The sequence below is a fragment of the Phalangium opilio genome, unplaced genomic scaffold (genome assembly GCF_054372755.1).
Source record: "Phalangium opilio isolate 3A_F unplaced genomic scaffold, DU_Popi_V2 ptg001170l_1, whole genome shotgun sequence".
In the NCBI taxonomy this organism is placed as follows: Eukaryota; Metazoa; Arthropoda; class Arachnida; order Opiliones; family Phalangiidae; genus Phalangium; species Phalangium opilio.
The window spans coordinates 11,123,308-11,149,658 of NW_028324255.1; the positions used below are offsets into that span (position 1 = coordinate 11,123,308).

Below are 26,351 nucleotides of genomic sequence, written 5' to 3' on the forward strand. Positions count from 1 at the left end.
GATTTTATGCAATTTTAATATAGGTTTAGTCCGTGTTTTAGTCTAATTTCATTTATAACTTCATCAATACTTTGATCAATTTCAAATACTAGTTTGTTCAAACTGTTATTTTTAATTAATAAAGTAGCAACGTGTTTTTGTGCTAAGAAATAATTTTTAGTAAGGGGAAAAACCTATAAATTTTCAATTAATCAAGGCATATATTTTTTAGAACAAATCCTGTTCATACTGAATGAAACTGATTTCAAGCTTCAAGAAAATTTTATTCAATCCAATTGTCAAAAAATCGGAAACATTATGGATATTAAATTTTTTTCATTTATCTCTTCTCTTCTTAATTCACTAAGTTTGTTTCCTAGTGTTCGCACAATATCTTTTTTACATTTTTTCCAGTTTCTTTTAGAAGCGATATCCAAAACGAAATCTGATATCAAGCATGTTAAATAGTGTTAAGTAACAAATTATCATGCTATACTTTTAAAGTAAATTTTCAAGTGACCCAGGTTCAAGAGAAAGGAAATGTAAGCGAAAGTTAAGGGACCTGATTATTGTTATATGTGCCTTTCGATTAAAGCAATATAGCACTAGTAGAGATTTAGCTGACACCAAAACATTTAATATAGGAATCCAGAACGTTTTGCTATGTCTTGGGCATCTTGTTTAAAAGATTCCCGCGCATGCACACATTGTACAAAATTGACGTCAGACCATAGCCAACCAGGCCAACCGCAAAGTTGGCCATGGTCTAACGTCAATTTTGTACAATGTGCGCATGCGCGGGAACATTTTAAACAAGATGCCCATTGCAAGACATTGAAAAACTTTCTGGATTCCCCTATTGAAAAATATTTTGTATTTGAATTTTGGATCTTTGTCAGTCGTTTAAAGACCATTATTCAATTCAATTACCAATTATGGCGTCAACAGCTGGTCTATACAACCCTTGCCGTGAATCTGCAGGTTTTCCATGTGGACCGTTTGCCGTGCGCCCATACAATGAACATGTTCGTAGAAATTCTATTTTAAACGTTTCTACAAGCAACAATCGAGCCATGGTTGAAGCAGTTTTGCTAGAGTTTTCAGCCCGTCTTAAAATGAATCTTGACAAGAAAACTTTGCTTCCATTTACAAGTTCCACCACCTAAAAAAGCATAATATAACAACTTTTCTTCGTCGTGACTCAACGGACTATACTACTATCCAAATTAATTAGAAAATAGTCATATCAAATGCGGATACTAATGGTTTCGTAACATTTTTACTTTATGAGAAGTTTTTAAAATGACAACGCTTAGGAAATAGCTTACATCAGAGTCCGATGCGGAGTACTTCAAATGTTCATGCACATTGCTTACACTCGTATTCAATGGTGATTTTGGATCTTATTTAAAAAAAACTATAAATTTAACATTATTGACAACATTGACAACATTTACAACATACCAGGCAAGACACTGGTTTCTAAAGTGAACTTTGTAGCATCTAAAAGTGAATCTATAAAAAGTGTTTCGTAAAATGAATTTAAAAAACCATCCCTTTCCGCCGTGGGTTGAGAATGGCCTACTGGATCTTCCTAAAAACTTATAATTTCATATTTCTCTTATTGCAAAAATACCTGATCCGGCTTAACATGCAAATTGCTTATATACTCTAGAAAATAGTTGAAACAAACCAAAATTTTCCATGCTCGATGACGCAGCCTTTGGAGTTTCTGAAAGTATTTGTTTTCTTGGCTCTAATTTGTTTTCTTTTTCTAGAAACATTTGGTCCTCGTTGGTAAAATAGTTTTTTCCAAGCTGGATTTCACTATCAGACATAGTTTTTAATTTTGGAGTTTTGGTGGTTGCTAAACCTACATTAATTATATGATATTGTAATTTTAATAGGTATATTATATGTAGACCAAATAATGCATCGCCAAGTTAAGAACTATAGATAAACCAAATATTTATAATAACCACCATGGGTCTAATTTTAACCTTGATTAATAGTTTCAATAAATAGGAAATGACTTAACTAATTCTATGTAATATTAGTGATCAAATTTTAACTTTATTCAGGGGCATCGAATAATTAATTGGCGTCGCATTATTTTGGCACACAAGCCACTACCTTTATCTTTAGGATATTTTTCTTGCATAAAAGCAAACATTTCTCTTAAAAAATCTCCAACTTTGTCAATCTTTTTCTCAATAGCATTACATTTATCTTGTAAGCTGTTTAGCGTTGAAATACTAGTTTCACAACTGTTGCAAGAGATGTCTACTAACTGTTTGGTCTTAGTATCCTCTATTTTGGTTGACGCAATATTGCTGCGAATCAATTCCTGCATTTTCCGCTTCCCTTGGTCTTTGATGTTTTTTTCCTCCAGTTTGGTTTTTTTCTGGTTCAATAATAATTTTATCACCATAAATTGCCTACTAGCAAAAATGTATCCTGATTTCCTGGTTGGTGTCTCTTATGATTAAATACCAAGCTTCCGGTAAAGACGGGACGATTTTTAAATCTTAATTTTACCAAGAACGGATTCATGCATGAATCCGTTCTGGATTTTACAATATTATGCCAAAGATGGCCGGGCTCTGATATATAGACTGTTTCTGAAAAGTTCTGTACTAAATTAATTGTTGGGCTCTTCCAAGTCGAAAAAGGGCCACTGTTTAGAAATTTTGATTAGCGTGTGTTACAGATGTCCCCTTATTTAAAATAAGCATTTTCTTCCACTTTCTTACTTAAATTTTAGGGGTCATTCGTATAACACTCCTATCATAACTTGCAAACAGTGTCGGCCATTAAGGCAAAATACTATATACAAAAAAAGTTCGAGTCAATTAAGCAGCCCCAATAATTTCTTACGGACCTTTCTGAAACACCCTGAACATACAGAGAGCTTTCGGTTTGGAGAGGAGAACTAAGACTAGTGAGATAATATACACAGCCATACTTGTAGAACTTTCAATGCAGAAGGACAGCTGAAATTCACCAATATGATGGCTATGAACCATGTTAATTAGACTAAGGAGGGTGAGACGTACTACTCAGCCAACTGATAGCTCTCTATAACAAGACAGTGATATGTTAGACTACCTTCAATATTCTAAGGATTTTTTAAGACTTGCGGTTCAAAACTTACGATAGCATAAAACTGCACTCTTAAATCATAATCGTTTATGCTATCGTAAGTTTTGAACCGCAAGTCTTAAAAAATCCTTAGAATATTGAAGGTAGTCTAACATATCACTGTCTTGCTATAGAGAGCTATCAGTTGGACTACCTTCAATATTCTAAGGATTTTTTAAGACTTGCGGTTCTAAACTTACGATAGCATAAACGATTATGATTTAAGAGTGTAGTTTTATGACAGTGTAGTTTTTAAAACTGTGTCATACCTTATTCTGACAATGATTAACTATTTTCGTTCGTTTTCTCGTATTTGACTTTACATTCCGCTTCATTTGCGATCTTGAAGCCGATGTATATTCTTCATCACCTGCTTCTGAATCTTTCTCTTGCACTTCTCTTTTAATTGTTTCATCTAGCATATTTTCACGAAGAGGAACCAACTCTAATTTGGTACCTAAATTAAATATTTTCTCTCAAAGTACATTAACCTAGTTGAATAATCTAAGATTTACTAGGAAGAGAATTCCACGTTAAGCTTGTAGCTTATTTACATCTGGGTCCGTTACATTGCATAGAGGGGTGGTAACAACTAAGACACTATGCCACAGCGACTTATACTAACTATTCCACTACTACAACTATAAGCCGCCTCACGTAAACAAATGCAACTCGTATTTGAGGAGCAAAGCGATATAAGGACAAGGTCGCACAACTTACCCTCCCTGCACTTTGCATGCGGTGTTTGGTGGTCGCAGCTTGATACTTGGGATATAGACCTGTTTTTGAAAAAGCTCTAGACGTTTGAGTAGTGGAAACATAATATTAACTAAAAGCTAACGACGATAGAGTTCTCATCCAACGGATGGTTTTTTGGGGGTGGCTTATATAGAGTAATGGCAGTTCTAAGTATGCAAACGTCATACCCTATCTCTTATCTCAGTGTCATCCCCTCTTACAAAAGCGCGCCCAGAGGGAGGGATACGAAGTTTACACCCCTCTCTACCGCCACTAGTCTATTCTCTAGTAATGAAAATCATATACCATGCAATTGGAACGCCCCGAACGTCACAGTTTTCACCAGTGACTCACACTTGTAAAGGTGATCATACCATGCATTTACAAAGCTACAACTGTCACAATGTTAAATTGGAAACTGACTCACTAACGGTTTAATACGGCCAAAATTTGAAATGTATGACATTCCGTCTGAATATCACATGTTTTACTTACAAGCAAGCTTGATCACTTTTGCGGAGACTATAGATTTTTTCCAGTTTACAAAGACTTCTGATCCATCGTCAGGTGGTTTGTTTGGATCCCAATCACGGATAATCGCAACTTTGTAAATATCCACGAAATTTTCTTCAGGAAACTCCAACAAGGCGTATTCAATTTCATCATTTTGGTTTTCGAGTTCATTCTGGGTCCCACTAAAATCTGAATCTTGATTACACTCCGTTGAGGTATTTTCTTCCATGTCGACGGCCAAAAATCAGTTCCCTTCTAGCTCAACTTTAAGAAACAATGGCGGAAACCACCGCGACGCCGAGATCGACAATTTTGAACACGTAAAGGCGACGGCGTACTCTGTTCTAGCTCTCGGACAGAGATGAGTCAGGAATGCAAATACAAGTACATAGGCCTAGTAGCCAAGTCAAGAAAACGTCCATCGCTGTGAATGAGATGTATTGGGCCCAACCTGGAATTTCTTTACTCGTGTTGTATGGACTTGTCGTGACGCTATTTTTGATTGTCAGGTAGGCGGTCTTTTCGTTTTTACAAGTAGACTGTTTATTTGAAAGAGGACGAAAACTTAAGCAAATTTATATCAAAGCACTCGCATTAAATTATAAAAATTTTGATTTATTTAATTTGACATATGGTGAATTCCAGTTTTAAACTAGAGGGTGTTTAAAGATTTTGAAAAATACATGCTATTTGCTCTTTTATTCGAACAAATGACTTTCCTTTCCCATTTTCTTAGTATACTGTCCATGATTATGTACCCAAGATAAGGAATTGTTTTTTCAAATTCTTGCAAAGCTTAAAGGAATAAAAGTTCTTTCTGTGAGTAGGCGAATTCTATTTACGGAAAACTTTCAGTGTAAATCTCAAAACCGCAGTGTTTGAACTATTGTATGAAGCATTGAAATTGATTTTGATAAAGACTTTCAAAAAGTAATAATTTTGGTATCATTAGAAGATATTTGTTCAATATGTCAAATAGAAAATATAGAAAATATCTTTATAATGAGGGAGCAAGAGTAAGTTTATTCTAATCTTGTTATACTAAAAGATTCTGTGTGCATGAGAGTGATTATTGTACGTGCAGATCAGTCGCTAGTTTAATGACGATTTAAAATGACATTTCCGACGTACATATATAGATACCGAAAAGCACCAAGAATCGGTGGAAAATTGATTGTGCGGCCAGAGAGAATATACAAGGTGATTACCTCAGGCCTTCTCACCTTCATGTAAATTGCATGGGGTCCAACTTCTTGTTTTATTTTTGAGTTTTGAGACTTAGTTACTTAACTCCTTCCTGGCACCATTAATTGGTAGAACTAAATTATTCTTTAATATAGGGTGTTACAAAAAGATGTGTCACAAATTCAGGGGCGCATTCTACGGGTCAAAACAAGACTAAGTCACCAAAGAACTATGGTCCAAAACTGAACACCCGCGGAGATACGGGCCATCAAAGTATCACGTAAAATGCGATGAATTTCCCCTTCAAGTGAAGCGACGAATATGGCTTCACCATATTGTTTTTAATTAATTGGTCATAATTGAAAAAGATTCGATATTTAAGAAACGATCGATTCTGGAGGCAGAGCTAAAAGCATTTTAGACCAAAAAATTAAACATTTAATTTGGTAAAGTGTTTTAATTTGGCCTAAAGTTACAACGGCGTTTTCAGATCGCTGTAGTTGCTGAGTGGCTTGGTTTTTCATTCATTAAACTTCTTTGTCAAGCCAACGAGTAAAGCGCTTTACGTGTAAGCAAGAGCGCCTATTGGAAGGATGTCGTGACAACGGCATGAACGTTTTAAAACCGGTGTTTTAACCAGACCGTGGTATTATTACCCAATCTCGCATGTCTGTTATCGAACCCTGTGGAGTTACGTTTGCCATCGAACATTCGTGGATATCTGTGTCGTGGGACATTCTTCTAAGACAGATTCACTATCGGCCACGTATGCAAGAAATGACGCATACGGCGACAAACGACCAATGCTAATTCTAACGTGATTGTAATACTGTATGACTCGTAATATTACCCCCCAGAATCGATCGTTTCTTAAATATCGAATCTTTTTCAATTATGACCAATTAATTGAAAACAATATGGTCAAGCCATATTCGTCGCTTCACTTGAAGGGAAAATTCATCGCATTTTACGTGATATTTTGATGGCCCGTATCTCCGCGGGTGTTCAGTTTTGGACCATATTTCTTTGGTGACTTAGTCTTGTTTTGACCCGTAGAATGCGCCCCTGAATTTGTGACACATCTTTTTGCATAACACCCTTCATACACATAAAAGTAACAATAAGCCATCTACCTAATACGAGCGAAAGGTTTAAGAATTATTTGACACCTGCTTGTACAGTACTATATAAAAGCGTATTTTGACAGAGTGTACACCAAATTCAGAACAAACTATAAACGCCGAAGCCACCATTGATGCACCCACATTATTTGAAAATAAAGGTATACATTTTCTAAATTTCGGTAGTTTTATAAATAAATGTTTCTTGGATGTAGAAACTGTGATAACCTGGCATTGTAGGTCATTCCTTAATATTTTTGCCTTTTTTTATTCGATGGTGTAGTTTAATAAAATACGAAGAATAAAATTATAGGTTTAATATGAATCCCTTCAAAATATTACTTTTAGCATTACAAAAACTAACATTATTCATCACTTTACTTACGGTTTGATCGCTTGCCTTTTTCCACTGATTTTAAATGTAAAGCGTGGCATAATGCATACAGTATTAAGAACCAACAAACACATTCTGAATTTTTTATGTATGTCATTTATTGTTCAGGCGCTTACTTTGTACCAGAGCCACTAAATCAAATAGAGGATGAAGAATTTAATTACCATAAAGATGAAGATAGCAGAGAAGAATTGTTATACCAAAACAGTAAAATAACAAAATTTGAGAGCGCTATTTCCATATTATCCCTATCTTTGAAGCACAAACTTTCCAAGTCTTGTTTGGACGATATCATAGCTCTTATTTTTTTGCATTTACCTCCGGAAACGGATTTTTTTACTTCAAAGTTTACATTTTACAAGTATATACAGTCGTTTCCAGCCCCTGTAAAAAGACATTTATTTTGCTCATCCTGCACATTTTATTTGGGATTAGAACTAGAATTAGAAACTAGATTTGAGTGTCCAAGCTGTTGCAAAAATATAGCTAAAATATCAAAAGACGTTGAAATGTTTTACGAAATCGATATCGTGAACTCACTAAAAGTGCATCTGGAAAGAGGTCGCTTGTTTGACCATTTAAGGCATAGCTTTGAAAGTAGAGAAAGTCTAACTAGAGAGCGAAATAAAGTGGAACGTTCAATCCACAATATTTTCGATGGTAAACAATATTCAGAGATAAATGAACTAAAAAATGTAAATAACTTTTCGCTAATGTGTAATGTTGATGGCGTGCCCATCTTCAAAAGTAGCAACAAAAGCTTATGGCCAATCCAATTATGTATTCCAGAAATAAGCTCCAATAACCAACGGAAGTACATTTTAGTTGCTGGCCTTTGGTATGGCAGCGGTAAACCTGAAATGAATTCCTTTTTGTATCCCCTAACGAAAACCTTAAAAAAGTTGCAATCAGATGGAATTTTCTGGGTACACCGAGAAACAAAAACCGAGATGGTGTCCAAAGTATTTACACAAATATTTTGCGTAGACGCTGTAGCAAGGGCCCCTTTGCTAAACATGACCCAATTTAATGGGAAATTTGGATGTGCTGTTTGTGAACATCCTGGTGAATACGACATCTCATCAAGGGTGTATAAATATATGGACGGCATCCCGAACAGAACACATGAATCTATAATAGAGGCCGGGAATGAAGCTTTAACAACTGGATCAGTTGTAAAAGGAATCAAGGGATTGTCCGTATTATCTATGATTCCTAAAGTAGATTTATCAAAGGCGCTCGTTCCGGACTATATGCACACTGTGCTTTTAGGAGTTACGAGACAATTTTTAAACGCTATAGTTAATAGTAAAAATCATTTGGGAGAATACTATCTTGGAACAAAATTGCATTTGGTTGATGAAAAACTACTTTCCATAAAGCCGCCAAGATTTATAACAAGAACCCCTCGTTCAATTACAACCTTGAAGCATCGGAAAGCTTCGGAGTATAGAAACTTTTTACTGTTTTATGCATTGCCAGTTCTCAAAGGAATCATTCCTGGTCGGTTTTTGAAACACTTGGCTTTATTATGTCATTCAATATATTTGCTCCTGCAGAGCAAAATTACGCATGCCGATATAGAATTATCAGAGTTTCTTTTGAAGGAATTTGTAAAATATATGGGAACAGTTTTTGTACATTTAATGTTCATCAATTGCTACATTTATGCGACACTGTACGCAACTGGGGACCTCTATAGACAACGTCCGCATTCATCTTTGAGGACAATAATCAAAGAATTAAAACATGCTTTCACGGAACTCAAGAAATAAATAAACAAATCATTCAATATATTCACATAAATCATGCTCTAGAAATTGAAAAACATTACATAAAGAAACCCTCCCTTGCTAGTTCATTTTTGAACCGATTAGCTGGTAGCAATTCTGACGCGTTCCTTGAAACTAATTTTGGCGAGGTTAAATTGCTAGGGAAGCCAAAAAAGTATTCATGTCAAACCAATATAAAAGCAAAGCTGATTGAAATTGGATTTCCGACAACTGTGCGCATTTATCCAAGATTAAAAATTCGAAATATAGTATACAATTCAAAAGAATTAAATCGAGCACAGAAGAGGAATTCATATACTGTTCTATTCAATTTGATTTCGCCAAACGTTATGAATAATACGACCTTGAGACATACTGAAAAGTGTGTAGGCTATGTGCTATATTTGTTTAGTTTTAATGGTTCAGCATATGCAATTATTCAAAAATTTAAGATGGGGATGACGGCCTTCCGATACCAAGAACCATGCAACTTTAGGGTTAATCATTTGCTAAATGTTGAATCAAAATGTAACGGAATTTGTATTATTCCAGCCAGTGCTATTGTCAGTCAAGTTATTGAAGTATTGGATTACGTTTGTGTACTACCAAATTTTGTAGAATACAATCTATGAGGCATCCGCATAAGCCGGGTCATTAACAACAAGATTTATTATGATATACTAAATATATAATTTTCTTATGAAATTTAATACCATTTCATAATGACTCAAAATAATATATAACTGTCGAACGTTTTTAGCACGAGCTGCGTGAAGTCGGATAATTACTAAAATATTTTCATGTCTATCGTCAATTATAGACAATTAGATAATTGTGCTGAATTATTTTGATAGAGATTGCATATCGTTTTTATTAAATTATAATCAATTATATGATGAAGGAAGAGGTGATCAAATGAAACCAAAACTGTGATTGAGGTTTATCATATTCAACCGAGTTGTTGTCTTAAGTTTTTTTATATAAAATTGTTTTTAACTATGATTTGAAGAAGACAATTATTTGGAGACTATGAGAAAGTAATCCAATTTTCGTGTATAGAAATGCATTTGATACTATCAGGGATAGATAGACTTTTTTAAGACGGAATAAACAATGTTTGGCCTTTACTTCAGTCCGACTCATAGACGAGTATATAGTCCCTTCCTTCAACACGTAACCAAAAAATTAAATTATCTTATTGGCTCACAAAAACTACGTATTGGTGACGTTGCTGACGGGGAGGGCCAAAAATACGTAATTCCTGTTTACCTCTGTCGCCATGACTACGACCCCTCTTGCGTTGTACCATAGCCCACTCGATCACGCGCGTCACGACGCAAGCTGCTCGCGCTATATAGCTATAGAGCGCGGATCGAGTGGGCTATGGTTGTACAGATAAGCGTCTTCACAGGGGTTCAAAATGGAGCCGTCTAAATACGAGGGTCCGGTAATTATTCGGGAATTGTTTTTAATAGCAATTAAGAAGGTAGTTAGTGAATTTGGTGCCGGTGTTTTGGATTTGGAGTACATCTGTAAAGGTGAAAAGTGTTCGCTAATTCTTTCTTAAGCCAATCATTTCTACTATCCTCATAATTTTGTAAACGAATTTGATGAAGTTAACCAAGGCTTAGTGAATGGTCAGGAGTTTTGTGAGTTTAGTGTTTGGTTAAAACCTGTTCGTGCTGTAATATCTATGAAGACTTTTACTCAATTCTAACTCACTTTTAATTTTCTTGGGTCTTCCCCGTTTTTTTTTCAGTTGCAAGCCCTATGTCTTGTGTAACTTCCATTTTTAAACAATGTTATTTCAAAAATTACAATCCGTGCCCATTCCAACTTGGCAGACGAAGGGGCAGACGACGTTTATTTGACCCGGATATACATACAACGGCATAACAAAAATAAGACCCGCCTCTTCTTTCATACCCCTCCGTCACGGGTAAGGGGGTCGTGGACTAGGACGCGCACCCGAATAACCCTGTTACCCATTCCGTCTTAAAAAAGTCTATCTATCCCTGATACTATTCTTGTTAATTCTGCAAAATCAATTAGTAAAATCCAATAAAATATCACGTTATAATTGATGATGTAAAAACTATCACGTTATTATTGATCATGTAAAAAATTATCACGTTATTATTGATCATGTCAAAAATTATCAAAACTCCATTTCCGAAATAAAAAATATTAAAAAATTGTCTGATAGAGAGAGATATTTTCAAATATGGGTCAAATGTTTTATCATAGAAAGAGGTATTATCAATTTGATAGGGTGAGATATTATCAAGTAAGGATCAACTTCTCTTTAATAGGGAAAGATATTATCAAATGAGGATCAAATTCAATTTGATAGGGAGAGATATTATCAAATGAGGATCAAATTATTTTTGATAGGGAGAGATATTATCAAATGAGGATCAAATTCAATTTGATAGGGAGAGATATTATCAAATGAGGATCAAATTATTTTTGATAGGGAGAGATATTATCAAATGAGGATCAAATGCTATTTGATAGGGAGAGATATTATCATATGAGGATCAAATTCAATTTGATAAGAAGAGATATTATCAAATATGTATCAAAGTCTATTTGATAGGGAGAGATATTATCAAATGAGGATCAAATTCTATTTGATAGGGAGAGATATTATCAAATAAGGATCAAATTCAATTTGATAGGGAGAGATATTATCCAATGAGGATCAAATTCAATTTGATAGGGAGAGATATTATCAAATGAGGATCAAATTCAATTTGATAGGGAGAGATATTATCAAATGAGGATCAAATTCAATTTGATAGGGAGAGATATTATCAAATAATGATCAAATTCAATTTGATAGGGAGAGATATTATCAAATAATGATCAAATTCCAATTGATAAGGAGTGATATTATCATATAATGATCAAATTCCAATTGATAAGGAGTGATATTATCAAATAATGATCAAATTCCAATTGATAAGGAGTGATATTATCAAATAATGATCAAATTCCATTTGATAAGGAGTGATATTATCAAATAGGGATCAAATTTTGATTCATAGAAACGGATATTATCAAATATGGGTCAAATTTTGTTTCATAGAAACAGATATTATCAAATACGGATCAAATTTCGTTTGATAGGAAGGGAAAGAATCAAACAATGATCAACTTCTATTTGATAGGGAAAGATATTATCAAAAAATGGTCAAAATCAGATCCAACCACCTTATCAAATTGTTATTTTATCAAACGTTCTATTTTTGGAAACATTTTTGATCAAATTCTTAAAATTTGATCAAGGTGTTTTCGTAAGGGATGTTAGGAAGGAAATGATTAACGCAAGTTGATAAAGAAATTAATAATCTTTTAATTAGTTATGTTAGGAAGGAAATGATTAACGCAAGTTGATAAAGAAATTAATAATCTTTTAATTAGTTATGTTAGGAAGGAAATGATTTACGCAAGTTCATAAAGAAATTAATAATCTTTTAATTAGTTTTGTTAGGAAGGAAATGATTAACGCAAGTTGATAAAGAAATTAATAATCTTTTAATTAGTTATGTTAGGAAGGAAATGATTTACGCAAGTTGATAAAGAAATTAATAATCTTTTAATTAGTTATGTTAGGAAGGAAATGATTAACGCAAGTTGATAAAGAAATTAATAATCTTTTAATTAGTTATGTTAGGAAGGAAATGATTAACGCAAGTTGATAAAGAAATTAATAAATTAATAATAATTTGATAAATATTATGGGGAAGAATATAATACTTCTTTTCCCCTTCTGATATGGGAACTCATGACGGAGACAATAGGGAGCTAACAGTTCTGACCCTGAAACGTCACACCCTTCTATCTCTTACTGGAGTTTCATCCCCCCTAACGGTTGGAAACAGTATTCTACTCGCAAAAATTCCAACCAGAGAGGGGCTGTGTGACATCAGACTATCTGTTCCCCCTAGCCAGTTGTTAGCTCCTTATAGCTTTTAGACCAAACTACATTTTAAATGTCAGGAAGCTTTGACTGTAATTGGATTTAGGAATATTTTGAACTAATAATTCTACCCAAATGATTAAAATCTTAAATTAGGTAATGCTTTATGAAAAACCACGCTTTCTACAGAAGATATCCACATATTTCTCGCCAACGTAACATCTTTGTTTATCTTGCAAACTATTAAACATAAGAAAAAGCACTGTCGTTAACAGTGATTTTCCAAGGAAAGTAATGACAGCACACCTTATTTTGTTAACTAATGGACCCCAGATTTATAATTTATCTCAAACACTTTTAACAAGTTTTATTAATGTTTATTTTGTTACATTTTAAATATTTTTTGTTTTATTACATTTTTAAATATTTTTGGTTTAATACATTTTAAAAAGTTTTGGTTTATTAAATTTATATTTTTTGACAGTTATGATTATTAATTTTTTTGAAAAAAGACGCTCTACAGTGCTGCCCCCAATAATTCGTCTTCAGCGCCAGGGTGAGAAATAAGGCGGTGGCACTGGGCAAATGACCAGTTTAAAAATTGCCTTGACCAGTTTATTTATTAAATGCCTGGGGGTCTAGTGGTCACCGTGACCACTTTTTAAATTGCCCTTCTTTAGTAAAAAATAAATTCCCGGCGCACTGTACCATGGAGTAGTTTTGATGTATATACAATAAAAGTTTACTTGTAGAAGCATAACACAACAATTAGTCTCCTGTTATACTACTCCATGGTGACATATTGCTTGTAAGCAATGATTCAATGAAGAACGGAAGGGGAAAGTGACGGAACGCCGTTATCCGGACCGGTTAGCAGTAGCACCAGTGCCTATAGACTAGCTGCGATGTGCGTTGTTTTTATGAGTCGTTAGTCTTTCATTGTAAGAGGCTTTAGTGTTTGTAATACAACAAATTTAAACACTTCAAACCTTGAAAATTCTATTCGTATTAAAATGGAACATGTTTCCATTAAAGGTTCCAAGTTTAATTATTTTTATTAACATATATAAACTAACTTTTGAGTGAGATATAGAAATCAATTCATATAAAACAAATAAACAGTATATAGAACCTAGAACCATTTCAGTGCAGCTCTGACAGTATGTAGAAATATTAAGTGGTCATTGACCAGTTTTTTAATTAAAACCCTTGGGCTCTACTGGTCAAATGACCAGTTTAAAGATTTTCCTTATTTCTCACCCTGTTCAGCGCTAGCTAGGTTAGTGGTGGTCTTTAGAACTTTCGTAACCGACCAATCAAAATTGTTTTTGCTGGTTTGCAATCAGGGTTGGAAATAAGAAATATTTCTTATAGGACGTGTGTCCAGTGACCCCCTATTTGACTCGAAAATTTATAGGACATTGTAACTGGAGTGTGCGTGCCAAAATATTGTCGCTTCTCCATAGTCAAGATATCAAAATTTCGGGATACTCATTGGTCAAACTGTCCATAGTTTAAAAAAAAGTTATGGGACATTTTAAAATTTTATTGGACAATGTCCACTGTCCTGTGCTTATTTCCGGTTTCGGGCTGCCAGATTCTGAGTGAGTCTGACGTAGCAGACGACAAATGAGTTTTCCTTTAAAATCCTCATAGAGTGGCACAGGCTTAGCAATTTTAATTAATATTTTAGTTAAAAATGGTTTATTGTTCAGTTTTTAAGTGTAAAAGTCGCACGGAAAAAGATAAGGGGATTTCGTTTTACTGTTTTCCTTGTGTAAATAAGAAATATGGGCCTTATATTGAAGAACTTTCGCGTAAAAAAAGGCAGGCTTGGGTTAACGCCCTTCATCTTGAAAAAATTTTTTCAACTTTTGATCTAATACAGTAGGGCTGTTCGATACTACTCGATGCCAACTTGGTATCGAGTACTTCAGTCTTTCGATACCGGTATCGAGTACCGTTTTTGGGATCCGATACTGGTATCGAGTACTTTCGAAAAATCCGAAGCATCGAGTACTTTATCCCCTCATCTTTTCCCCCTGGAATCGAAGGAACGTTTCTTTTTCAAACTTGCGGCCAATCATTGGCTTTATATTTTAACACGTGAATGTTTCCCTCGTCGACATAATTTAGTCTCTATACTCCATCCCTAGAGTAGACTGACGTCAGACCTAGCTTCTTCAACCATAGCCCATTCGATCGCGCACAAAACGACGCAACCTGCTCGTGCTATAGAATCCCGATCAAAGAATTGGATTTACATATATAAGCGCGATTTTGAAGAAAATTCGGAGTAACCGAAAATTAATATTAAGTTCTAAAGGAGGAGGTATGTTTTTTGGCCAGTTCCTTCGTCCTATTGATACAAATGACCTGAAATTTAACTTAGACGCGTTTCGTCGTGTTTTATTATACTTAAAGGATTCTAGCTTTCAGAAAATTTATGTGAATAGCGCTAACTAAACATAAATCACATCTTAAAAATTAGATTAAATAAATTTAAATTAAATGTTAAAATATTGCAGCAATGCTTTTCCAAGAAATAAAAACTAATTACAAAGCTTATTATAATTAAATACGCAAAATCTATCATAGGTGGCGCTTTAAAAAAAAGTACTCGATACTTTGGGTATCGAGTATTTTTTTCTCCGATACCGATACCCGGTATCGAGTACAATATTCAGTACTCGATACCGGTATCGATACCAAAAATCTTCGATACTCCCAGCCCTATAATACAGAAATGGCATAGAATATGTAGTCGTCATTTTATTTCAGGTAAGAAATACTAAAATTAAAGAAATGGTACAAGTTTTAAAATTTTTTCATTAATGCAATGTATTTTAATTTAGGAAAACCATCAAATTTGGAAGATGAGACGCACCCTGATTGGGTTCCATCACTTTTCCTGGGATATAGAAGTGTGCAAAGCTTAAGATCTCCAAAATCTAGACTAGATTTACATAATCGGTATTTAGAGCGTTCTGAGAAGAAGAGAGAATTGGAATCAAAAAGTGAAAATGCGATCTCAATGTCATCATTGGGAAATGATCTCTTCGTTTCTGTGTTAACGGAAGATAGTCAAGATGATTCTGTGTTAACGGTAGACAGTCTAGATGATTCTGTGATTATGGAAATAAGCATTCTTGAAGACAGAATTGAAGATTCTGGAAGAGCTGAAGTTGCTTGTCAATGCGTACCACTTTTTTTAAATGCATCTGTTCAAGCTAATGTTAAAATGGTGGAGGTATCGAGTCAGACAAGCAATAATACATACAAAACTGCCGAAATTCAAACTGATCTAACCATAGAAAATATAAATTTTTATGAAGACTTCAAAAAATACGATCAAATGAAACGAGGACCGTTTATTATACTTGCCTTCCATCAATTCTGTAGTACCATTTGATTAGATTTAAGATGTTCATAGTATATTTTTGCAAATTTTAAATTTTTTATTGCACAATTAAGGTGGAAGGAATAAAAATTATCACAAATTAAGTTTTATCACTTTTTCTTTCCTGGTCTACCTCTACCTCGGTTTTTGGGTTGGTTTTTAGAAAATATTTTGTACATGGGGCCTTTGTAATTTTTAAAGATATGTAATGAAAGTTATTATGAAACTATTTCTATCACAGTTCTCATTATCACAAGCTATCATTCTCCCCTCTTCCCCTTTACCGCAATAACAATACTTTTTATTGACCAGATTTTTACAATTGCGGCTAGAGAGTTCACTGGAATTTCTCTAATGCCATTATAGAGAACATTTCTTCTAAAATGCTTACAAACCAATTCTAATAATATGCACTTGTAAAAATTTTTTGTACATTTTTGAATTATTTCTTCCCAAAGTTCAGTCAGGTAAAATTCTTTCAATTTTGACTTCATTCAGTGTCCAAATGACAAAAATCACAATAACTTCTATCACGGATCATCATTTGGGTTTGTACTTGATAATAGTAAGCGTAACTAGAGGACAGTTTATACTTCTTCGTTTGTTAACAATATTCCAAGCATGAAGATTTCGTAGTTGCCCTTACGAAAATGTATGATCAAATATTGATCAAACGAAGTTGATCCAAAATTGGGCCGATCAAACCTTGATTTAGTTTGGATTTCAATAAATCTAATCAAAATGTTTTCAAAGCAATTTTTCATTATTTTCATCAAATTTTGATCCCAGTTCTATCACACATTTGATCAAATGTTTATCGCGATTGTATCATACATTTGATCAAATGTTTATCGCGGTTTTGTTGTGAAATTAATCAAATGTTTATCGTGGTTCTATCATACATTTGATCAAATGTTTATCGCGGTTTTGTTGTGAAATTAATCAAATGTTTATCGCGGTTTTGTTGTGAAATTAATCAAATGTTTATCGCGGTTTTGTTGTGAAATTAATCAAATGTTTATCGCGGTTTTGTTGTGAAATTAATCAAATGTTTATCGTGGTTCCGTCATACATTTGATCAAATGTTTATCGTGGTTCTGTCATACATTTCATCAAATGTTTATCGTGGTTCTGTCATACATTTCATCAAATGTTTATCGTGGTTCTATCATAAATTTGATCAAATGTTATCTCGATTCTATCCTACATTTGATCAAATGTTTATCGTGGTTCGATCATACATTTGATCAAATGTTATCTCGATTCTATCCTACATTTGATCAAATGTTTATCGTGGTTCTATCATACATTTGATCAAATGTTTATCGTGGTTCTATCATACATTTGATCAAATGTTTATCGTGGTTCTATCATACATTTGATAAAATGTTTATCGTGGTTCTATCATACATTTGATCAAATGTTTATCGTGGTTCTATCATACATTTGATCAAATGTTTATCGTGGTTCTATCATACATTTGATCAAATGTTATCTCGATTCTATCCTACATTTGATCAAATGTTTATCGTGGTTCTATCATACATTTGATCAAATGTTTATCGTGATTCTATCATACATTTGATCAAATGTTTATCGTGATTCTATCATACATTTGATCAAATGTTTATCGTGATTCTATCATACATTTGATCAAATGTTTATCGTGATTCTATCATACATTTGATCAAATGTTTATAACGATACTATCATACATTTGATCAAATGTTTATAACGGTTCTATCATACATTTGATCAAATGTTTATCGTGATTCTATCATACATTTGATCAAATGTTTATCGTGATTCTATCATACATTTGATCAAATCTTTATCGAAATTCTATCATACATTTGATCAAATGTTTATCGTGGTTCTATCATACATTTGATCAAATGTTATCTCGATTGTATCCTACATTTGATCAAATGTTTATCGTGATTCTATCATACATTTGATCAAATGTTATCTCGATTCTATCCTACATTTGATCAAATGTTTATCGTGATTCTATCATACATTTGATCAAATGTTTATCGTGATTCTATCATACATTTGATCAAATGTTTATCGTGATTCTATCATACATTTGATCAAAAGTTTATCGTGATTCTATCATACATTTGATCAAATGTTTATCGTGATTCTATCATACATTTGATCAAATGTTTATAACGATACTATCATACATTTGATCAAATGTTTATAACGGTTCTATCATACATTTGATCAAATGTTTATCGTGATTCTATCATACATTTGATCAAATGTTTATCGTGATTCTATCATACATTTGATCAAATGTTTATCGTGATTCTATCATACATTTGATCAAATGTTTATCGTGGTTCTATCATACATTTAATCAAATGTTATCTCGATTGTATCCTACATTTGATCAAATGTTTATCGTGATTCTATCATACATTTGATCAAATGTTTATCGTGATTCTATCATACATTTGATCAAATGTTTATCGTGATTCTATCATACATTTGATCAAATGCTTATCGTGATTCTATCATACATTTGATCAAATGTTTATCGTGATTCTATCATACATTTGATCAAATGTTTATAACGGTTCTATCATACATTTGATCAAATGTTTATCGTGATTCTATCATACATTTGATCAAATGTTTATAACGGTTCTATCATACATTTGATCAAATGTTTATAACGGTTCTATCCTACATTTGATCAAATGTTTATCGTGGTTCTATCATACATTTGATCAAATGTTTATCGTGATTCTATCATACATTTGATCAAGCGTTTATCGCGGCTCTATCATACATTTGATCAAATTTTAATATCGCTTCTATTCTACACTTGATCAAATTGTAATCTCGATTCTATCCTAGACTTGATAAAATTTTAATACTGGTTCTACTATCATACATCAGATCAGAATTTAATCCCTGTTCTATAATATACTTGATCAAATCTTATTCCCTTTTATCATTCATAAAATATAAATATTACTTCAAATCAAATTTTATACCCAGCTTCTATCGACTTTCTGCTCAAAATTCAATCACGATTTATTATTTTTTCCATCAAAATTTAAACGCAGAATAATCGGTGTTTTAATTCAATTCCGATCCTGGTAGTATAAAAGTTTTGACTAAATTTCAAAATCAGAAAAAGAAACCACGATTTTATGCAATTTTAATATAGGTTTAGTCCGTGTTTTAGTCTAATTTCATTTATAACTTCATCAATACTTTGATCAATTTCAAATACTAGTTTGTTCAAACTGTTATTTTTAATTAATAAAGTAGCAACGTGTTTTTGTGCTAAGAAATAATTTTTAGTAAGGGGAAAAACCTATAAATTTTCAATTAATCAAGGCATATATATTTTAGAACAAATCCTGTTCATACTGAATGAAACTGATTTCAAGCTTCAAGAAAATTTTATTCAATCCAATTGTCAAAAAATCGGAAACATTATGGATATTAAATTTTTGGCATTTATCTCTTCTCTTCTTAATTCACTAAGTTTGTTTCCTAGTGTTCGCACAATATCTTTTTTACATTTTTTCCAGTTTCTTTTAGAAGCGATATCCAAAACGAAATCTGATATCAAGCATGTTAAATAGTGTTAAGTAACAAATTATCATGCTATACTTTTAAAGTAAATTTTCAAGTGACCCAGGTTCAAGAGAAAGGAAATGTAAGCGAAAGTTAAGGGACCTGATTATTGTTATATGTGCCTTTCGATTAAAGCAATATAGCACTAGTAGAGATTTAGCTGACACCAAAACATTTAATATAGGAATCCAGAACGTTTTGCTATGTCTTGGGCATCTTGTTTAAAAGATTCCCGCGCATGCACACATTGTACAAAATTGACGTCAGACCATAGCCAACCAGGCCAACCGCAAAGTTGGCCATGGTCTAACGTCAATTTTGTACAATGTGCGCATGCGCGGGAACATTTTAAACAAGATGCCCATTGCAAGACATTGAAAAACTTTCTGGATTCCCCTATTGAAAAATATTTTGTATTTGAATTTTGGATCTTTGTCAGTCGTTTAAAGACCATTATTCAATTCAATTACCAATTATGGCGTCAACAGCTGGTCTATACAACCCTTGCCGTGAATCTGCAGGTTTTCCATGTGGACCGTTTGCCGTGCGCCCATACAATGAACATGTTCGTAGAAATTCTATTTTAAACGTTTCTACAAGCAACAATCGAGCCATGGTTGAAGCAGTTTTGCTAGAGTTTTCAGCCCGTCTTAAAATGAATCTTGACAAGAAAACTTTGCTTCCATTTACAAGTTCCACCACCTAAAAAAGCATAATATAACAACTTTTCTTCGTCGTGACTCAACGGACTATACTACTATCCAAATTAATTAGAAAATAGTCATATCAAATGCGGATACTAATGGTTTCGTAACATTTTTACTTTATGAGAAGTTTTTAAAATGACAACGCTTAGGAAATAGCTTACATCAGAGTCCGATGCGGAGTACTTCAAATGTTCATGCACATTGCTTACACTCGTATTCAATGGTGATTTTGGATCTTATTTAAAAAAAACTATAAATTTAACATTATTGACAACATTGACAACATTTACAACATACCAGGCAAGACACTGGTTTCTAAAGTGAACTTTGTAGCATCTAAAAGTGAATCTATAAAAAGTGTTTCGTAAAATGAATTTAAAAAACCATCCCTTTCCGCCGTGGGTTGAGAATGGCCTACTGGATCTTCCTAAAAACTTATAATTTCATATTTCTCTTATTGCAAAAATACCTGATCCGGCTTAACATGCAAATTGCTTATATACTCTAGAAAATAGTTGAAACAAACCAAAATTTTCCATGCTCGATGACGCAGCCTTTGGAGTTTCTGAAAGTATTTGTTTTCTTGGCTCTAATTTGTTTTCTTTTTCTAGAAACATTTGGTCCTCGTTGGTAAAATAGTTTTTTCCAAGCTGGATTTCACTATCAGACATAGTTTTTAATTTTGGAGTTTTGGTGGTTGCTAAACCTACATTAATTATATGATATTGTAATTTTAATAGGTATATTATATGTAGACCAAATAATGCATCGCCAAGTTAAGAACTATAGATAAACCAAATATTTATAATAACCACCATGGGTCTAATTTTAACCTTGATTAATAGTTTCAATAAATAGGAAATGACTTAACTAATTCTATGTAATATTAGTGATCAAATTTTAACTTTATTCAGGGGCATCGAATAATTAATTGGCGTCGCATTATTTTGGCACACAAGCCACTACCTTTATCTTTAGGATATTTTTCTTGCATAAAAGCAAACATTTCTCTTAAAAAATCTCCAACTTTGTCAATCTTTTTCTCAATAGCATTACATTTATCTTGTAAGCTGTTTAGCGTTGAAATACTAGTTTCACAACTGTTGCAAGAGATGTCTACTAACTGTTTGGTCTTAGTATCCTCTATTTTGGTTGACGCAATATTGCTGCGAATCAATTCCTGCATTTTCCGCTTCCCTTGGTCTTTGATGTTTTTTTCCTCCAGTTTGGTTTTTTTCTGGTTCAATAATAATTTTATCACCATAAATTGCCTACTAGCAAAAATGTATCCTGATTTCCTGGTTGGTGTCTCTTATGATTAAATACCAAGCTTCCGGTAAAGACGGGACGATTTTTAAATCTTAATTTTACCAAGAACGGATTCATGCATGAATCCGTTCTGGATTTTACAATATTATGCCAAAGATGGCCGGGCTCTGATATATAGACTGTTTCTGAAAAGTTCTGTACTAAATTAATTGTTGGGCTCTTCCAAGTCGAAAAAGGGCCACTGTTTAGAAATTTTGATTAGCGTGTGTTACAGATGTCCCCTTATTTAAAATAAGCATTTTCTTCCACTTTCTTACTTAAATTTTAGGGGTCATTCGTATAACACTCCTATCATAACTTGCAAACAGTGTCGGCCATTAAGGCAAAATACTATATACAAAAAAAGTTCGAGTCAATTAAGCAGCCCCAATAATTTCTTACGGACCTTTCTGAAACACCCTGAACATACAGAGAGCTTTCGGTTTGGAGAGGAGAACTAAGACTAGTGAGATAATATACACAGCCATACTTGTAGAACTTTCAATGCAGAAGGACAGCTGAAATTCACCAATATGATGGCTATGAACCATGTTAATTAGACTAAGGAGGGTGAGACGTACTACTCAGCCAACTGATAGCTCTCTATAACAAGACAGTGATATGTTAGACTACCTTCAATATTCTAAGGATTTTTTAAGACTTGCGGTTCAAAACTTACGATAGCATAAAACTGCACTCTTAAATCATAATCGTTTATGCTATCGTAAGTTTTGAACCGCAAGTCTTAAAAAATCCTTAGAATATTGAAGGTAGTCTAACATATCACTGTCTTGCTATAGAGAGCTATCAGTTGGACTACCTTCAATATTCTAAGGATTTTTTAAGACTTGCGGTTCTAAACTTACGATAGCATAAACGATTATGATTTAAGAGTGTAGTTTTATGACAGTGTAGTTTTTAAAACTGTGTCATACCTTATTCTGACAATGATTAACTATTTTCGTTCGTTTTCTCGTATTTGACTTTACATTCCGCTTCATTTGCGATCTTGAAGCCGATGTATATTCTTCATCACCTGCTTCTGAATCTTTCTCTTGCACTTCTCTTTTAATTGTTTCATCTAGCATATTTTCACGAAGAGGAACCAACTCTAATTTGGTACCTAAATTAAATATTTTCTCTCAAAGTACATTAACCTAGTTGAATAATCTAAGATTTACTAGGAAGAGAATTCCACGTTAAGCTTGTAGCTTATTTACATCTGGGTCCGTTACATTGCATAGAGGGGTGGTAACAACTAAGACACTATGCCACAGCGACTTATACTAACTATTCCACTACTACAACTATAAGCCGCCTCACGTAAACAAATGCAACTCGTATTTGAGGAGCAAAGCGATATAAGGACAAGGTCGCACAACTTACCCTCCCTGCACTTTGCATGCGGTGTTTGGTGGTCGCAGCTTGATACTTGGGATATAGACCTGTTTTTGAAAAAGCTCTAGACGTTTGAGTAGTGGAAACATAATATTAACTAAAAGCTAACGACGATAGAGTTCTCATCCAACGGATGGTTTTTTGGGGGTGGCTTATATAGAGTAATGGCAGTTCTAAGTATGCAAACGTCATACCCTATCTCTTATCTCAGTGTCATCCCCTCTTACAAAAGCGCGCCCAGAGGGAGGGATACGAAGTTTACACCCCTCTCTACCGCCACTAGTCTATTCTCTAGTAATGAAAATCATATACCATGCAATTGGAACGCCCCGAACGTCACAGTTTTCACCAGTGACTCACACTTGTAAAGGTGATCATACCATGCATTTACAAAGCTACAACTGTCACAATGTTAAATTGGAAACTGACTCACTAACGGTTTAATACGGCCAAAATTTGAAATGTATGACATTCCGTCTGAATATCACATGTTTTACTTACAAGCAAGCTTGATCACTTTTGCGGAGACTATAGATTTTTTCCAGTTTACAAAGACTTCTGATCCATCGTCAGGTGGTTTGTTTGGATCCCAATCACGGATAATCGCAACTTTGTAAATATCCACGAAATTTTCTTCAGGAAACTCCAACAAGGCGTATTCAATTTCATCATTTTGGTTTTCGAGTTCATTCTGGGTCCCACTAAAATCTGAATCTTGATTACACTCCGTTGAGGTATTTTCTTCCATGTCGACGGCCAAAAATCAGTTCCCTTCTAGCTCAACTTTAAGAAACAATGGCGGAAACCACCGCGACGCCGAGATCGACAATTTTGAACACGTAAAGGCGACGGCGTACTCTGTTCTAGCTCTCGGACAGAGATGAGTCAGGAATGCAAATACAAGTACATAGGCCTAGTAGCCAAGTCAAGAAAACGTCCATCGCTGTGAATGAGATGTATTGGGCCCAACCTGGAATTTCTTTACTCGTGTTGTATGGACTTGTCGTGACGCTATTTTTGATTGTCAGGTAGGCGGTCTTTTCGTTTTTACAAGTAGACTGTTTATTTGAAAGAGGACGAAAACTTAAGCAAATTTATATCAAAGCACTCGCATTAAATTATAAAAATTTTGATTTATTTAATTTGACATATGGTGAATTCCAGTTTTAAACTAGAGGATGTTTAAAGATTTTGAAAAATACATGCTATTTGCTCTTTTATTCGAACAAATGACTTTCCTTTCCCATTTTCTTAGTATACTGTCCATGATTATGTACCCAAGATAAGGAATTGTTTTTTCAAATTCTTGCAAAGCTTAAAGGAATAAAAGTTCTTTCTGTGAGTAGGCGAATTCTATTTACGGAAAACTTTCAGTGTAAATCTCAAAACCGCAGTGTTTGAACTATTGTATGAAGCATTGAAATTGATTTTGATAAAGACTTTCAAAAAGTAATAATTTTGGTATCATTAGAAGATATTTGTTCAATATGTCAAATAGAAAATATAGAAAATATCTTTATAATGAGGGAGCAAGAGTAAGTTTATTCTAATCTTGTTATACTAAAAGATTCTGTGTGCATGAGAGTGATTATTGTACGTGCAGATCAGTCGCTAGTTTAATGACGATTTAAAATGACATTTCCGACGTACATATATAGATACCGAAAAGCACCAAGAATCGGTGGAAAATTGATTGTGCGGCCAGAGAGAATATACAAGGTGATTACCTCAGGCCTTCTCACCTTCATGTAAATTGCATGGGGTCCAACTTCTTGTTTTATTTTTGAGTTTTGAGACTTAGTTACTTAACTCCTTCCTGGCACCATTAATTGGTAGAACTAAATTATTCTTTAATATAGGGTGTTACAAAAAGATGTGTCACAAATTCAGGGGCGCATTCTACGGGTCAAAACAAGACTAAGTCACCAAAGAACTATGGTCCAAAACTGAACACCCGCGGAGATACGGGCCATCAAAGTATCACGTAAAATGCGATGAATTTCCCCTTCAAGTGAAGCGACGAATATGGCTTCACCATATTGTTTTCAATTAATTGGTCATAATTGAAAAAGATTCGATATTTAAGAAACGATCGATTCTGGAGGCAGAGCTAAAAGCATTTTAGACCAAAAAATTAAACATTTAATTTGGTAAAGTGTTTTAATTTGGCCTAAAGTTACAACGGCGTTTTCAGATCGCTGTAGTTGCTGAGTGGCTTGGTTTTTCATTCATTAAACTTCTTTGTCAAGCCAACGAGTAAAGCGCTTTACGTGTAAGCAAGAGCGCCTATTGGAAGGATGTCGTGACAACGGCATGAACGTTTTAAAACCGGTGTTTTAACCAGACCGTGGTATTATTACCCAATCTCGCATGTCTGTTATCGAACCCTGTGGAGTTACGTTTGCCATCGAACATTCGTGGATATCTGTGTCGTGGGACATTCTTCTAAGACAGATTCACTATCGGCCACGTATGCAAGAAATGACGCATACGGCGACAAACGACCAATGCTAATTCTAACGTGATTGTAATACTGTATGACTCGTAATATTACCCCCCAGAATCGATCGTTTCTTAAATATCGAATCTTTTTCAATTATGACCAATTAATTGAAAACAATATGGTCAAGCCATATTCGTCGCTTCACTTGAAGGGAAAATTCATCGCATTTTACGTGATACTTTGATGGCCCGTATCTCCGCGGGTGTTCAGTTTTGGACCATATTTCTTTGGTGACTTAGTCTTGTTTTGACCCGTAGAATGCGCCCCTGAATTTGTGACACATCTTTTTGCATAACACCCTTCATACACATAAAAGTAACAATAAGCCATCTACCTAATACGAGCGAAAGGTTTAAGAATTATTTGACACCTGCTTGTACAGTACTATATAAAAGCGTATTTTGACAGAGTGTACACCAAATTCAGAACAAACTATAAACGCCGAAGCCACCATTGATGCACCCACATTATTTGAAAATAAAGGTATACATTTTCTAAATTTCGGTAGTTTTATAAATAAATGTTTCTTGGATGTAGAAACTGTGATAACCTGGCATTGTAGGTCATTCCTTAATATTTTTGCCTTTTTTTATTCGATGGTGTAGTTTAATAAAATACGAAGAATAAAATTATAGGTTTAATATGAATCCCTTCAAAATATTACTTT

The 26,351-nt window shown here is 33.8% G+C and overlaps 5 protein-coding genes across 5 annotated transcripts; 1 reads left to right on the forward strand and 4 right to left on the reverse strand.

Moving 5' to 3' along the window:
• Window positions 1–278: 278 nt before the first annotated feature.
• On the reverse strand, window positions 279–2,955 carry LOC149587254 (uncharacterized). The gene is made up of 7 exons (XM_089863549.1): window positions 2,945–2,955; window positions 2,113–2,383; window positions 1,673–1,852; window positions 1,444–1,494; window positions 1,308–1,381; window positions 910–1,141; window positions 279–424 (listed from the first exon to the last, which is right to left on the reverse strand). Exons 2-7 carry the CDS (start codon window positions 2,330–2,332, stop codon window positions 279–281), a joined length of 903 nt encoding a protein of 300 aa, XP_089719675.1. The 5' UTR covers window positions 2,333–2,383; window positions 2,945–2,955.
• Window positions 2,956–2,971: 16 nt separating this feature from the next.
• Window positions 2,972–5,603, reverse strand: LOC149587255 (uncharacterized). Its single transcript, XM_089863467.1, has 3 exons — window positions 4,354–5,603; window positions 3,275–3,577; window positions 2,972–3,087 (listed from the first exon to the last, which is right to left on the reverse strand). Exons 1-2 carry the CDS (start codon window positions 4,598–4,600, stop codon window positions 3,384–3,386), a joined length of 441 nt encoding a protein of 146 aa, XP_089719593.1. The 5' UTR covers window positions 4,601–5,603; the 3' UTR covers window positions 2,972–3,087; window positions 3,275–3,383.
• A 9,499-nt stretch (window positions 5,604–15,102) lies between these two features.
• Window positions 15,103–16,180, forward strand: LOC149587256 (uncharacterized). The gene is made up of 3 exons (XM_089863771.1): window positions 15,103–15,216; window positions 15,456–15,549; window positions 15,624–16,180. The coding sequence occupies exons 1-3, from the start codon at window positions 15,103–15,105 to the stop codon at window positions 16,178–16,180; spliced, it is 765 nt and encodes a 254-aa protein (XP_089719897.1).
• A 3,427-nt stretch (window positions 16,181–19,607) lies between these two features.
• Window positions 19,608–22,284, reverse strand: LOC149587257 (uncharacterized). Its single transcript, XM_089863772.1, has 7 exons — window positions 22,274–22,284; window positions 21,442–21,712; window positions 21,002–21,181; window positions 20,773–20,823; window positions 20,637–20,710; window positions 20,239–20,470; window positions 19,608–19,753 (listed from the first exon to the last, which is right to left on the reverse strand). The coding sequence occupies exons 2-7, from the start codon at window positions 21,659–21,661 to the stop codon at window positions 19,608–19,610; spliced, it is 903 nt and encodes a 300-aa protein (XP_089719898.1). The 5' UTR covers window positions 21,662–21,712; window positions 22,274–22,284.
• LOC149587258 (uncharacterized) lies at window positions 22,280–24,339 on the reverse strand. Its single transcript, XM_089863380.1, has 3 exons — window positions 23,683–24,339; window positions 22,604–22,906; window positions 22,280–22,416 (listed from the first exon to the last, which is right to left on the reverse strand). Exons 1-2 carry the CDS (start codon window positions 23,927–23,929, stop codon window positions 22,713–22,715), a joined length of 441 nt encoding a protein of 146 aa, XP_089719506.1. The 5' UTR covers window positions 23,930–24,339; the 3' UTR covers window positions 22,280–22,416; window positions 22,604–22,712.
• Window positions 24,340–26,351: the final 2,012 nt, after the last annotated feature.

Bases quoted from the DNA above. Each gene is read 5' to 3' on its own strand.
- LOC149587254 (XM_089863549.1), bottom strand. From the start codon at position 2,332: ATGCAGGAATTGATTCGCAGCAATATTGCGTCAACCAAAATAGAGGAT. The intron at 1,142-1,307 runs GTAAGCTATTTC...ATGCTTTTTTAG, and splicing joins ACTCCGCATCGGACTCTGAT to GTGGTGGAACTTGTAAATGG. The intron at 425-909 runs GTAATTGAATTG...GCTTGATATCAG, and splicing joins AGCTGTTGACGCCATAATTG to ATTTCGTTTTGGATATCGCT.
- LOC149587258 (XM_089863380.1), bottom strand. From the start codon at position 23,929: ATGGAAGAAAATACCTCAACGGAGTGTAATCAAGATTCAGATTTTAGT. The intron at 22,907-23,682 runs GTAAGTAAAACA...TATTTAATTTAG, and splicing joins AAAAGTGATCAAGCTTGCTT to GTACCAAATTAGAGTTGGTT.
- LOC149587256 (XM_089863771.1), top strand. From the start codon at position 15,103: ATGTTTTTTGGCCAGTTCCTTCGTCCTATTGATACAAATGACCTGAAA. The intron at 15,217-15,455 runs GTGAATAGCGCT...TACAATATTCAG, and splicing joins CTAGCTTTCAGAAAATTTAT to TACTCGATACCGGTATCGAT. The intron at 15,550-15,623 runs GTAAGAAATACT...ATTTTAATTTAG, and splicing joins TAGTCGTCATTTTATTTCAG to GAAAACCATCAAATTTGGAA.
- LOC149587257 (XM_089863772.1), bottom strand. From the start codon at position 21,661: ATGCAGGAATTGATTCGCAGCAATATTGCGTCAACCAAAATAGAGGAT. The intron at 20,824-21,001 runs GTTTGTTTCAAC...CACTTTTTATAG, and splicing joins ATCGAGCATGGAAAATTTTG to ATTCACTTTTAGATGCTACA. The intron at 19,754-20,238 runs GTAATTGAATTG...GCTTGATATCAG, and splicing joins AGCTGTTGACGCCATAATTG to ATTTCGTTTTGGATATCGCT.
- LOC149587255 (XM_089863467.1), bottom strand. From the start codon at position 4,600: ATGGAAGAAAATACCTCAACGGAGTGTAATCAAGATTCAGATTTTAGT. The intron at 3,578-4,353 runs GTAAGTAAAACA...TATTTAATTTAG, and splicing joins AAAAGTGATCAAGCTTGCTT to GTACCAAATTAGAGTTGGTT.